This window comes from Danaus plexippus, assembly GCF_018135715.1.
Source record: "Danaus plexippus chromosome 3 unlocalized genomic scaffold, MEX_DaPlex mxdp_34, whole genome shotgun sequence".
Classification (NCBI taxonomy): Eukaryota; Metazoa; Arthropoda; class Insecta; order Lepidoptera; family Nymphalidae; genus Danaus; species Danaus plexippus.
In genome coordinates this window covers 2,003,671-2,017,459 of record NW_026869846.1, presented here as the reverse complement: position 1 = coordinate 2,017,459, position 13,789 = coordinate 2,003,671, and the positions used below count along the sequence as shown (strand labels likewise).

At 32.2% G+C, this 13,789-nt stretch overlaps 2 protein-coding genes across 3 annotated transcripts; one reads left to right on the top strand and one right to left on the bottom strand.

Moving 5' to 3' along the window:
* Positions 1–1,143: 1,143 nt before the first annotated feature.
* Positions 1,144–5,807, top strand: LOC116778621 (uncharacterized). The gene is made up of 6 exons (XM_061527009.1): positions 1,144–1,272; positions 1,958–2,079; positions 2,398–2,710; positions 4,343–4,473; positions 5,092–5,290; positions 5,359–5,807. Exons 1-6 carry the CDS (start codon positions 1,164–1,166, stop codon positions 5,448–5,450), a joined length of 966 nt encoding a protein of 321 aa, XP_061382993.1. The 5' UTR covers positions 1,144–1,163; the 3' UTR covers positions 5,451–5,807.
* On the bottom strand, positions 5,617–12,838 carry LOC116767684 (protein obstructor-E). Of its 2 annotated transcripts, none has more exons than XM_032658138.2 (5): positions 12,677–12,838; positions 8,710–8,919; positions 8,213–8,401; positions 7,911–8,121; positions 5,617–6,110 (listed from the first exon to the last, which is right to left on the bottom strand). In XM_032658138.2, exons 1-5 carry the CDS (start codon positions 12,720–12,722, stop codon positions 6,056–6,058), a joined length of 711 nt encoding a protein of 236 aa, XP_032514029.1. In that variant the 5' UTR covers positions 12,723–12,838; the 3' UTR covers positions 5,617–6,055. The 2 variants fall into 2 exon arrangements, with proteins under 2 accessions (XP_032514029.1, XP_032514021.1); XM_032658130.2 differs by lacking the exon at positions 5,617–6,110 and adding an exon at positions 6,497–7,202.
* Between the last annotated feature and the right edge of the window lie 951 nt (positions 12,839–13,789).

Genomic DNA, 13,789 nt, shown 5'->3' with positions numbered 1-13,789 from the left:
CTAAGTAACTAATCCTATCTTTCCAACGGTTTAACAAAATTTATTCTATAATATGTTTATTGAGAATGTGTTTGTATTATACGAAATTAAATTAAAAACTTTCAACAAACAAAAACTTTAATGGAAGAATATTGTATATGCAAATAAATTAAGGGGTTAATTAAAATAGTTTCGTGGGAGGAGATTGCGTGTACTGGGTAACTAAGTACACATTTAGATTAAACGGACAAAGGAGCTAAAGCTATCCGATAAAGGTACCTAGCCTGTGATCATGTAAGTAACATAATGTTAATAACGAATTATTCTAAACTAATTAATAGTCTTATCATTGTATTTGAATATCGTCTGTCTCATACTATAAAATAAAATCTCATACTATAAAACAAAAGTCACGATTTTCAATGCATTAATAAATACTTCATACTTGGAAAATAAAACAGAACATTTCAAAGGAATTGATTGACAGTACACGCTGGGATGTCAGGAAGCAAGGGGATCAGTCGCTTTGAATAATGTAGCGTACGGAACCCGATGGTATCTGACTGTCTGAACGGTGATGCATGCCCACATTAAGATCGTAGTCATGATGCCGCTCTCCCTACAACGTACCTCTTGTTTTACAAAACAGATTTTACTAGCTCCAACTGCGGTTACTCTTGCTCTATTTATATACATAGAAATTTAATAATAAAAATATTTATAAATGTTATTGATGACCACAGTAACAAATTAAACTATTTTTTAGAGGAGTAATTTGTTTTTTGATTATACCACATATTATAAAAAAAAAAAAATATTCAAAATAATAATGGGTATGCATTTTTAAGACCTCCTCTCAGTTAAGATTAAATTTATATTACACAATTTTCTAAAAATATTACATTTATTTAATTACTGCTTAAGAAAAGCTTATTTAAGAATCCCGTATGTTGTTGTTCAAAAGCTAAAAACGAATGATAGCGCTCACAATATAAGCCATAAAAATATACGAACCATACATGACATTTTATGGGTACTTTTTAAGGATACTGTGGAGCGAGTGTATCCTTTTAGGATCATCTGACGTCCGAACATACCCACGTATAGTACTCCAACGGCTATAAAAGCTAGGATTAAGCTCCAGTCCGGACATTGAAGGAGAATCTCTACGCGAATTAAGGACTATGTGGACTTTTACAGTACTCCTGGTTTTTACAGCGATATGCGGAACCAATAGTGAACCAGTTTGGAGCAAGCCGACTGAAAAAAGTATAAGACAAAAACGACTGCTCTGTGAGTATTATTGTTTAAAAAAAACTTTGTTCTCATTCATTTAAAATAAATAAATTTTAAACAAATTAAGCATAATATATATTTAAATATAAATATATATGTTATATGTTCTCTTTATATTGAATTTCAATATAATTGATTTTATAATAATAGTAACAAAATAATTTCATTTGAATTTTTTATACATGCTGATCAAAAAATGAAACTATGTATGTCTTAACAATTATATCTATAATACGTATGCATGTTGATAAATATAAAGTTTAAAAAACCAAATAATATTTTCAGTCGTAAGTAAGGAATATACAAAACTATTTAAGGACAAAAAAAGGACAAAAACTTTATTATAACAACGGCAATGCATCATGCATGTTAACTGTGATTTATACTTACAATATGTATAGATCGTATGTGTATAGTGCATATTTATTATTTAACAAAGTGCATTGCGCTTTGTGTAAGTGAATTATTACACTGACTCCTCTAGCTCTTGATAATATCAGGCAATAAAACGTCTTTATTATCTTCAATCTCGATTCGAGTGATTAATGGCGCTTCTCGTAAAATATTTTCGCTTTGCATTGACAATATAGATTTTTGCATTAAAATAGATACCTCTTTTTTATATTCACAAATTTTTTAATTATTCTATGGCTTATATGATAGCGTCGTTTGTTTTTCTCAGTTTACGATGAACAAGGTCAATTAGTGAAAACCTATGGAAGCCCTTTATATCATTTTGGTCAGCGGGAACAAGAAAATTTGTTTCACTGGAGTTTCTTGAACATGTTTCTAAGTCCAGTATTTGTAAGTGTCTTTGAATTCGTTACTATACAATTATTTATCCTGTTGTTATATTTTGGTTATTTGTGTCTAAACTGCTACGTACATTCATTGTAAACAATTACTTATTCATGCATTATATAGTCCTAAATATCATCCATTATTTATCCGCTTGTTTGATGATAAAGTTTTATTGGGAACAGACAACAAAAATATAAATATTTATTAGTAACATCGATTATTAAATAAGTAAATGTGATATAAAACCAAAAAAAAAATTGTTACCATAAATTTCCAATTAATATTTCACAATGGAAAATTCGACCAACGATTCTATTTCAGCCGACAACGCTAGGCAGGAATTCCATTACATACATGGTCCCAGTATCCGACGCAGTAATACATCAGATCGATAAGGATCCGTTCTACCAGAATAAAGTCTTCGTACTCACGTATAAGGATCCAGTAGTAGAGACAAATCCTCTCTGCGCTGGTAAGAGAACCCAAATTCCGTCCCCAAAAATGTGCAACAACTTCCTGAATTGCTGGGACGGCTGGGCCGTCGAGCAGGAATGCCCCGCAGATCTTCTGTTCTCTTCTGAAGGCTTCTGCGATTATCCTTATAACGTCGATTGCAATAATAGAAAAGTACCAGGTATGTTACATGCTTGTATTTAATTAAGAGGAGAAATACAATGGATGTCCTTGTTGACATAATAGAAAAAAACAACTACACACCGCTTTTAATAACTCTCTATTCTTTTTACATTAAATTGAAGCTGATATGCATTTTTTCGTTAATACTAAATTTTATATCAAAACAAACGTACAGATGCAACGAGATTATTAATAGACGCAGGATAAATGTAAAAAAAAAAGAGCTAGCTACCTTAACTCCGTAAAATTCCAGTTCGTATATAAAATTTCATATTTTTATGAAATCACACAATTATGTCATTACATATGAGGTTATGCTTCGTAATTGTATGCTACAAGCCTTAACGGGATACGAATTCTAGATAAAGGAGATATAATATAAAACGAGACTTTAATCTGTAATGTAGAAGTTGTAAAAAAATATACCATATACTCGTATGTTAGTGTATGAGTATAGAATATATAGATTGTAGGTTAAAGAACTCCGATATTAATATTCTAGCCAATAATTTCGCATGGATAATATAATACAATATATAACTTTCAATACTTCTGAACAATTATAGTAAAAGGTACAAGGTGTGTGAGCGTCAATTTTCATGACTCAATTTTCTGCTTGCAAAACAACAATGAGACATTTTTTTTTGCCGATTTATTCGTATATACTCGCTTATCTCAAGAAACGGTCTAAATGAATTTCTTGAACCTGTTTCAATACATAATCTCAGTTATGACAATATTTGATTTTTAATACATAATTTTTTTTTGTCTAAAATGGGAAAAAAGAGATATTACTATCATCTTTCATATTTCCTGCACTGACCTGTCTCAGAATGTTAATTCAGGTTGATATATTAGACATTCATGAATATTTGGACATTGTAGTATTAACGTAGATTATTGAATGTGAAACGACGCTGGCGGTCGTGACGATGTAGACTTAAACTTAACATACAAAGATCCGTTTTGTTAACTTTAAAATATAGAGGCAACATTTAGAAGATATTTATTTAATTTAATAACAGTTTATTAAAACGAAATTATCACTTAATACGTTTTGGATTTGTATAAAGATTTCAAAAAAAATTACAGCTTCGTGTTTAAAATTTTATATGTAGTTGTGAGTTAGCATCAACAGATGGCGCAATTTTGCTTCTTAGTTGAGACACTACAAACATTTATACTTGGTATTAAAAGCTAGCCATTTGACCTTATATGCTATGTACGAGATGAAAATACCGCATTCTTAAATTAGATAATATGACACAAGTACACTGACACTATTTGAAATTTACATTCTTAACATGCATTTAACTTGCAAGACAGACATGGGTTTTACGGAAAATCAAGCAATAATTCTTTCCATTTAGGAATTAAATTGGAATATTTTCCGTTTTAAAAATAGTTCATTTTAAACATTCATCAAGTTTCTAAAGTGAATTGGAAGATATTTACTTTGACGTTATTGATCTCTCGTGTAATGTTTATTGAAGATCATTAATTTTATTTCCAAATTTAATTGAGCACATAAAAATCTCAATCACAGACAGCTTTAGGTCTGGCTAACAAGAATTGTCAATTTGTATGGCGCCTGGTGGAGAATAAGATACAGCTTCTCTTAACATTTCAGAGCGTCCGGAGCCAGCATGCAAAACTGACTTCGAAGTGTTTTCGAGTCGATTCAATTGCAGTGAATTCTTCGTGTGCGTCAACAGCATTCCAGTTAAGTTCCAGTGCCCTGCTGACCTTGCCTACAGCGAGGTACTATAATAATTTATACGAAATACATTACTTTACTTAGCACTGTAAACTATTTATTCATTTGATTAAATGTAAAGATATTGTCTAAGTTTTTAATGATTTTCATATAAATATAATGTGAAGAAAGATATCAGAGTATATATATATTAATATATATGATATTGAGACTGAACGATACTGTAACAAATATAAAGTTATTTCTTAGTTATAGTTAAGATGTTTAAGTAGTGTCTCGGCTATAAGTAGAAATAGTGGTATTATTGAACCATCCTGTTTAAAATTGGAAAGGAGTTTCATGGAGACAACAAACAGATGAACCGTGATCTCATTACTGGGATGTTGCTTCAAGGTCATTCGCCTTTCATAGTGAGTCACGGATACATTTTCCATACACACATGGGCAATGTCTGCAATATCAACAGCATTTGCATTAAGACTAACAAAGTCGTACTAATTAATTAACTGCCTGAAATAGAAGACGAGGTTGGTTTAATATGCATCGAGATCTGACTACAAGTGAACGGCATTTATCAAAGAACCTTGTTATAAAAGCATTAATATTTTATTTTTTATTAAAATAATACTTCCGCATTGATATATTTTTCAACTCATTTACAGTATTTAGGTGTTTGCGACTATCCGTACAGAGTTGAATGCAACACTACTGAGGCAACAAAACCCTCAATCACACAATCAACAGAAGTTCCAGAGGTATTTATGAGCTCGACTTCCCCAGTCAGTACCATGGCGCCAACTTCAACATCCTCCGTGTCAACAGATCAGAATGTAATCAATAAGATGGAATATAACATGCATAGTGAGTTTATTGACGTTAATCAAATAAATAACTAAATATATTTTATAATTTATATTATACTATGTCAGGTTGGACATCAACTCACGTTGCCATCTCCCGCCAAGACGCGATAAGACAACTCCAGCATGAAAAAATCGCTCAAGTGAAAACGAGGAAATAATACATTTAATGTCTGGTAGCATTGCGTCACACTGTGGATACTTGATTCAGAATTCAAAGTTAAATCTTGTTTCTACATTACTTTCAATTTCATTATAAAGGTTTTATATTCTATCTACACTTTAATATTACATAATATATATGGAGGAAAAAATAAAAACAACCAATTAGGATTACAGATTTATTTACAAAAAAAATAAAAAGAGTTTTGCTCTTAGCTAACTTAAACTTAGTTTAATGACTACTTTATCCGTTTCAACATAGCACCAACACGTCGATGGTACCATGTCAAAGTAATCTAAGGAAAATATTCGATAACTTTTGGACAAAAATTAATGGTTATAACAATGATACTTAATTCTTTTCCAAAAGTTATTGTAGCATAGATGAAAAGTGACTGAAAATTAAAACCATTTTTCGAGCGCTACTTCAAACAGACTGAAAGAAAGAAATAAACAGATGTGTTTCCAAAAATAAACAGCTTCACGACCTTGAACTTTTAACTTCCAATAAATATGAATAACCAGTTTTAAACTTAGGAGGTCACTTTTTAAGTAAATCGAAAGGATTTAACTTCAGTCTGTTTTTCGAGTCGCTCCTTGACATTCAGAATCCCAGCTTCTTGAGTGCCTTCAGGTCGACGTCACCATAGTAATCTTCACTGTAAAACAATAAAATGTATTAAAATTACATCAAAATAAACGTCTTTCTCAAAAAATATATGAATTTGTTTTCTCACAATTTATAAGGTTTTATTTATCGAATAAATTACATCCTGTATAGAACAAAAGATTCCTCAGTATTAATTTGTTTAGCACACGTACCTTAAGTTACCAAAATGGTCCTTAAATTTTGGTGTTCGGTACAAAGGGGTAGAAGATAGCTATTTATACAAAAGAGTGGTAGTAAAAAATAAACAAACTGAAAAAGACGAAAGTTAAAAGGTTATTTAGTAGTAAATGCAATAAACAGAAAAAAGGGTGATCAGAAAAGTATGTGTTATAAGGAAATCGTGCAAGTGCTAGTCGAGTAGAACAAAAAGTACGGTTTTATTTTAATATATTTTGTTTATTGTATCACTAAAAATAAAACTTAAGTATTACAGTTTCTATATCAAACAACAACACTCAGTCGCAGCGAATTAATTCAATATATAGAATATTTACAAGGTCGTTTGATAGAATCGGATTTTTATTTTGTATACAGAACCTTAAGTCTTAAATGCGAACCCTATGGGTTTTCACCAGAAATTTTATATATCATTCATAAATATTAATTGCAACATGTCAATGTAACGTTTAATAAAATGATAAACGGGACCATCTAAATAAAATAAATATTTCTACCGCTGTATGTTCTCTACTAACATTCTAACCTGCCTCGTGAAACTGTTAAAGGCTAAAACAAGAAAAGTATTTGGCAACTGAAAATGAATATAAATCAAATTGTTTTCGTACTTAATCATAACGTTTTGAACCTGAATTAGCGTCAACACACACGACAAGCAAATTCTGTAAGGAGTTATCCGAATTATGATAATTCTGGTCAATCACTTTGTTTGTGGTGTGCGAAGACGGAAGTTATATAGTGAGTATTAAAGGTTAAGTAAGGAAGAATAAAGGTTTAGTTTTCTTTTTGGGGACGAGGTTTCAGGTTTGATTTGTGCTGGTGGGCCTGGCCGTTGCTCTGAAGACCAGCGAGCAGCTCGCTCTTGCGGATAGCCTTCAGATCCAAATCTCCATAGTAGTCCTCGCTGAAAATGTACGCGAACCTTACTACCTCTCGATACTACAAGCGACATCTTTTTATACTAATCTCAAAATTATTACATCATCCATCAATTGAAAAAAAATAACTACTGAATGCTTATAACATTTTTGCAATTCTTATATAAATGGATATAATAATTCCTACCAACTTTTACTAGTAGTTGTGACTAAGTACTTTATTTATTAATTGTGTAACAAGAACTCGTTCACGTCGCACAGCAAAGAGTGAACTGCCTTGAAACCACAACAAGAATACTAAAATTTTGCCGTTCCAAGTACTATAAGATATAATTGTCCGTTTTTTAAACTGTCAGTTATTTTTCCTCAACAAAAAGCAGTCTTATATAAAAAGTAAATATGCTAAAATACCTAAGAAATATCTCAAAAAAACTGTGCATTGTGCTATTCATCTATTTTGTTTAACCGTGACTTTTGAGTTTATAGATATAACTTCTTAAGATATGTTTACAATGACTGTTCATTGGCCTATAATTTTTGAATAAATGGTGCATATTGTCATTGTTAGTCACAAGGAAAACAAGAACTGGGTCACAGGGTCAAAATTATAAAGAAAGTTTTAAAATTAACCCAATAATAACCAGTGAGGTAAGAAGTAAATTATCTAGTGGTTTAGTCGAGATTGTTTTTATGAAATTGGAAGGAAAGCTTGATAATTCGTAAAAGCTACTCACCATCCGGGAACATCTTCGGGGTCTTCGCAGTTACCAGTGCCATCAGCATCACCGATTTTGAAAACGGTACCGATGGGACATCCGTATTCACGAGCTACTCCCTCAAGACATATGTAGTATTTGCGGCAATCTTCAGGGTGGGCATGGCGACTGAAAGATCCGGCGTTCGATACTTCACCAGGGGCGGGGCAAGAGAACCCATTTGCGACTTCTAAGGGCCATAACAAAAAAATTAACATCAATAAATTTTGTCATATGCATACAAAAGTTACTTTACGATTCCCCTGAAATAAAAAACATACCTTCGTTTCTGCACTCAGGAACTTGGTCAGCCCACATGCATACACGGGCTTCCCTGTCATAAGCAAGTCCAGGGCTGCACTGATAGCGGGAAGCTTCACCGTTCCAGCAGTTCCAGAAGACATCACATTTGGCCTCATCGGGGAAGATACCGTACAGTCTAGAGCAGTGAGGAGTTCCGACCGGAGGCTCTGTGTATACAAATATATAAATGTAAAAAACACTGAAATGAGAATGTGTTATTCACATATAAGTATTGACCTTGATTCGCATCCTGCTTGAGCGTAAAAAACAGACTTATCATGTCATGTAAATCCTTTAACCTTGACCGCGTATAATATGTATAAATTAAAGCCAGCGCCGTGTAATATAATAACATCCTTGCATAATTAATTATAGTGCTCTTTAGAGTAAAATTACTTCCGCATTGTGAGGATTTTTTAGTTTCTTTTTACTTGTTTTGCTATGTACAAAATAATATGAATTATTTATAACTTACCGAGCTGTGTCCTCTCTCCGCACTCAACGTTGTGGAGATAGTCGCAGTTTTCAGTCAAGTATTTGGAGTCACTAGCATCGAAGGCAAGTCCGTTTCCGCAGGTTTTCAGCTCAGCGACTCCATTGTCGCACTTCCAGTACTTATCGCAAGAAATGTGGTGAGGATAGAAGCCGAAGTCATCGGGACATTTGAAGGATTCTTGGGCAACAGCTAGACAAAAAAAAGTATACAAAAAATTAGACTTTAATTGTTTATAAATCCATTGCCCATTAATCTACGTTTTTATTAAGAATAATAATCTTTAAAAAAAAACTAAATTTTTGCCAGCATGCAATTAGTTTTGCAACATACTGGTCGCGGGCAGGGCCGTTCTTTCTCTTCGGAATGCAACGCGACAAACTTGTGTTGAGCAATGCATCGCAGTACTAGTTAGCACTAACCTACTCTTTGTTACTCATACTTGTGTATTTACCCAACGCACGTGGCTTAAGAAAGTAGGCCAGAAATTTTAACCATATTTGAAAATTAGGTTTCGCAAAACATCAAGCTATTTTCAACTTGAATTAGCTCTTAACGAAGTAAAGTTGACAAAAGAATCGGGAAATTAAAAGTTATTATCAAATTATAAATGTTCACGAATGTGTTCTCACACAGTTTACAGAGATACAAGATCTCATAATATCTTATGTCATATGTTTTACTGTATGTGCGAACTGTTGACATTTACTGTGAACTGTGGGCATTCCAGTTCCAGGGCTATAAACTTTGCTTATTAAGTTTACAAAACTATAATAAAATATTTAATAACTTAGAACAAAGTTTTCATTGTTCCATTCACACTACCTATTGTCTTGGATTCGTTACGCGAAAGCGACCTATATCTTCAAGGTAAATTAGTAACTTAAACATTATTAGCAGTCATGTATGCGCAGTGGAGCTTTACGCAAGCAACAGCCGACATCCGAAACCTCCCAGGTCTAAGATGTCGGCGATGACATAATTCTTGTTCTATGCCATATAAAACCATTATACAACACTGACAGGTTGTATTATTTGCATGTTTCCGTGACACAAATAGTTACAGCAATTTGCAAAACGATTTCCATTTAGATCTAAACATTCTATATAAACGCTTAAAATTTGATTATTATCAAAGTCAATTATCATATCAAAGAAGTGTATTACGTAAAATCAATAATAATTACGTAATAATAAGGTTAAACTATTAAGTAATAAGGTGAAAGCCGAAAATACATCAACAGCATGTGGGAGGAACTTTCGATTTCGTTAGCACATGCCGCGGATCACGTTACTTAATCTCCGACCGTGGATGACCTTTAAACCTACAAAAACGTAATCTATTATATAAACTACCATCCGTTCAGATTTACAAATACTAGTTTTAAAATTTATTATAGCCCATTTTTAGATGAATCTAATATGCTTTATTCGATTTTATGCCATTTACAGCCTAGACGATATATATTTCAATTCCGACATCTTAACTATGTTACGGAGATATGGATCTCCAACGTGTAATTAAAAGTTTTTATGCGCTTGGTAACACTTTAAATAACATTAGCCAACAGCTAAACAGAGAAAGCGAAATAATTTTTCTGGTTTAACAACTATCAATGGTTGTAAAAATATAAATTTAATATTATTTTAAATTAATCATTTTATCGTCATAGACTTTAAGTACAAAAACCTAGAGTATGCAACTTAAATATAGGATGGATCGGAATGATACAACAAGAGACGGGTTATTTATATCATGAAGTTTGAAGGACAGACAATCTCCGATCGACGTCAGTTCAAGCAAGATGCATTTGTGATTAAATAATACACAATATTACATACACATGTCATACAAAACGTCTAAATGTTGTTCTGGATAGTGATTAAAAGCTTTAATAAAGGGCAGTTAGTTACCTCTTGTTTGTAATATAATTTACAGAACAATATGAAAATACTAAAAAATGTCTTCGTATTACAATGCACACATGTACCGAACAAAACACTCGTGAACCTTCAAATAATAGAAGCTATAGTATGCTGTTGGTAATTATCATCTTTGTTAAAAGGGATTTCCTTCACAAAAAGTAACAACATCCGTTTCTTTGTGTCCATACGAGTGCGCTGATCACAAAACATTCGTCTAAATCAATAGACACGTATCTAATTAGTATATTTATTTACAAATTAACAAAACCGAGATAAAACCGATTATAAAACTATTTAGCCTTGTATCTGCGCATTCAAGCAGCGTGTACATTTTCACCGAGTTTTCTTTCTTCTTGAGAAATTCACACACGCACCACGTTACTAGATAATTGAATACCTTCACGCAATTACTTTATGAATATTTGATGGCTTCGGTCATAAAGTTTCGCTGTCCGATATTAATTTTATAATAAAAACGACTTGAAATGTATATCGAGGTCGCTAAATGCTGACAATACATCGTGCGAGAATATCATACGAGATCGTTATAATTTAAATATTCACCATTTAGACTTGTGGGAACTGATTACGTGCAGGAAATTCTAAACAATCAAAATGTCCAAGTGTCTTGAGAAAGGGACAATGTTCTCAAAAGAAATAACTATTTGAATTCTATATAGTGTTGTAACACGTCATGTGGCAATAGTCATTATTCTATGAGTGTAGGTACTCGCTATAAATTGAGTAATGTGATTGCTGTGTTGTACTCGTCAAGGGACAACAGAGAGTAAATTATAAACAGACCTTGTTCGAGTACCCACTAACTTAACTATTCTCTTATTGTTGATCGCTTTCAAGCCTGTACCGCTTTCGCCAACATGAAAATCGACGGTAATGTATGAAATATTCGTGAATCAACAATTTATTATGACAAGGCCGGATTCTAGTTATAGTAATTAGAAATTAAAGTCTGCGTTGAAGTAAACACGAGTACCTTCTATACAGATTTCTGAAATAATTAATTGCCGTTTAGCAATTTAAAAGGAACAAATTAATTAAAATTACTATTAACTTCCGATGAGTTTAATATTTTATGAGTTTTTCTAATGAAATGAAAGAATATTTTAAAAATACATGTACCCACGTAAAGGTGGTTATAAATTTTAAAGAAAATCGATTTTTCCGCTGTTAACTGCCTTCAATTATAATCTCATCTGTGATCTTTATAGATATAAACGGCGTCCGACGACATTTGCTTTAGATGAAATCTCTTTTTGTATAAAATTTAATAAACTCTATAGGAAAAAGCTTGAAAATTAGAAAGCGGCATAAAACTCCAGGTTTTTTAAGTTCTCGTGAAGTTGTTTCAAGCGACTCCATTAAGTTCTCGTGAAGTTGTTTCAAGCGACTCCATTAAGTTCTCGTGAAGTTGTTTCAAGCGACTCCATTAAGTTCTCGTGAAGTTGTTTCAAGCGACTCCATATTATCATTAACATAATAAGTAAATGAGCGTTTTATAGAAACAACACCAAGTGAAGGCATTACGAAAGAAAGGGATTTAAATTATCGTAATGTCTGAGTGAAAGTGCTCCGGAATGACTTTCATTCATAATTCATAGAATTAAGCTTGTTCTGGGTAGAAAATGGGAGTGGAAAATCTTATAAATTAAATATATTCCACAACATAAGCTTTCTGTTATTTTTCTTATTTAAGTTTTAAATTAAAAACTTTTTTTTTTATTGTGGGTTAAATCTTCATAGATGACCTTTTTTTAACTAACTACCCTCTATTTTTGATTAAAAAAAAATAATATCAATATGATATAATTAAATGTAATTTCAATTCTTCGAGCACTTTCCGACGCTCATTGCAATGCCAGTTTAGAAGCCGATGTTCACATTTGATAGCTTTCGCGTCCGCAATTAAAGTGCGAATACCGCATACACTATTTTATTTAATAATAAAAAATCACTCTAAAGCCATTCAATCAGCGGCACCCTAAATATTACAAATGGTACGTACCTACGCCGAGGGCGGCCGCTAGCACTAACAAACTCCGAGAATACATAGTTAAACAATAAGTCCTTTACACGGTAGTAGTGGTCACTGTTACGTTCTAGCACACACTGCGGGCGGGTGAATGGGCGGTTGAGGCTTTTATATCGGGAAGCTGAACGCACACGCCGCCGGTGAAAAGCGACGTCACCATTGCGCCTGCGCCGGCCCCGCGTTCAACATACGGGGTATGGACGAACCGCTTCGTTATATCCTGTACATAACAAGAAATATTCTATTGAAATACCCACATTATTGTTTTATCTACGTAACTGTTGCTCTTATAAAATATTAATTTTTATAGGTTTCTGAATTTTAGGGTATGCGTTATATGTAAACTACACTTTCATTCATTTCATTCATTTCATTTGAAAAGATACCTATTTAAAACTTATCAAACGGTGTAAGTATAGTGGTAGTGGTTTTTTTACAGTCAACGACAGGATGTTTTTGTTATAATTAAATCTTGAACAACATAAAATTAAAAATATTCATCGTCTAGGAAAGACGCTTAAAGATTTACTATTTACATATTATTCATTTAAAGTATAATCTAACAAGTTTTAAAATGTTAAAATAAATAATAATTGTGCCATTTTAATTTACACTTAATAATTTTCTACATATAAAAACCTTTTAATTTTTCAGTCCATATTATGAAAAGCATAAATTTATCTGTAATAAAAATTCTAACTCTTTTTTTACTGTGCTAACGCTGCTGCCTTCCATCTAAACAGTAATATTATTTATTTTTTTGTTTTATACATAAATAGTTCATAGTTAAATTTAAACGAATTAGGATTTTATTACAAATATTTAATGTGTGACCAGGGGGAAGTATGAAAAAACATATTTTTTTTAACTTGAGCTTGTTCAAACTTAATAAACAACACATGCAAATAACTCATGAAAAAAACATATCTTAGTCGGGTAGTTGATAAATTTTGATTTCTTACTAGAGGTTATTTCTTTCCATACATTATTTTATAACCGAGCTGAAGTCACTTTGTATGGATATTACAAGACATAAAAACTAGCGTGTTTGCAAATGGCATTTGAAGGCGAAAGTGTTTTTTATAT

Excerpts from the sequence above, each read along its gene's own strand:
- LOC116778621 (XM_061527009.1), top strand. The coding sequence starts at position 1,164 with ATGTGGACTTTTACAGTACTCCTGGTTTTTACAGCGATATGCGGAACC. Across the intron at positions 1,273-1,957 it reads AAGACAAAAACGACTGCTCT|TTTACGATGAACAAGGTCAA; the intron begins GTGAGTATTATT and ends TGTTTTTCTCAG. Across the intron at positions 2,711-4,342 it reads CAATAATAGAAAAGTACCAG|AGCGTCCGGAGCCAGCATGC; the intron begins GTATGTTACATG and ends TTAACATTTCAG.
- LOC116767684 (XM_032658130.2), bottom strand. The coding sequence starts at position 12,722 with ATGTATTCTCGGAGTTTGTTAGTGCTAGCGGCCGCCCTCGGCGTAG. Across the intron at positions 8,920-12,676 it reads AGCGGCCGCCCTCGGCGTAG|CTGTTGCCCAAGAATCCTTC; the intron begins GTACGTACCATT and ends TTTTTTGTCTAG. Across the intron at positions 8,402-8,709 it reads CGGAGAGAGGACACAGCTCG|AGCCTCCGGTCGGAACTCCT; the intron begins GTAAGTTATAAA and ends TTGTATACACAG.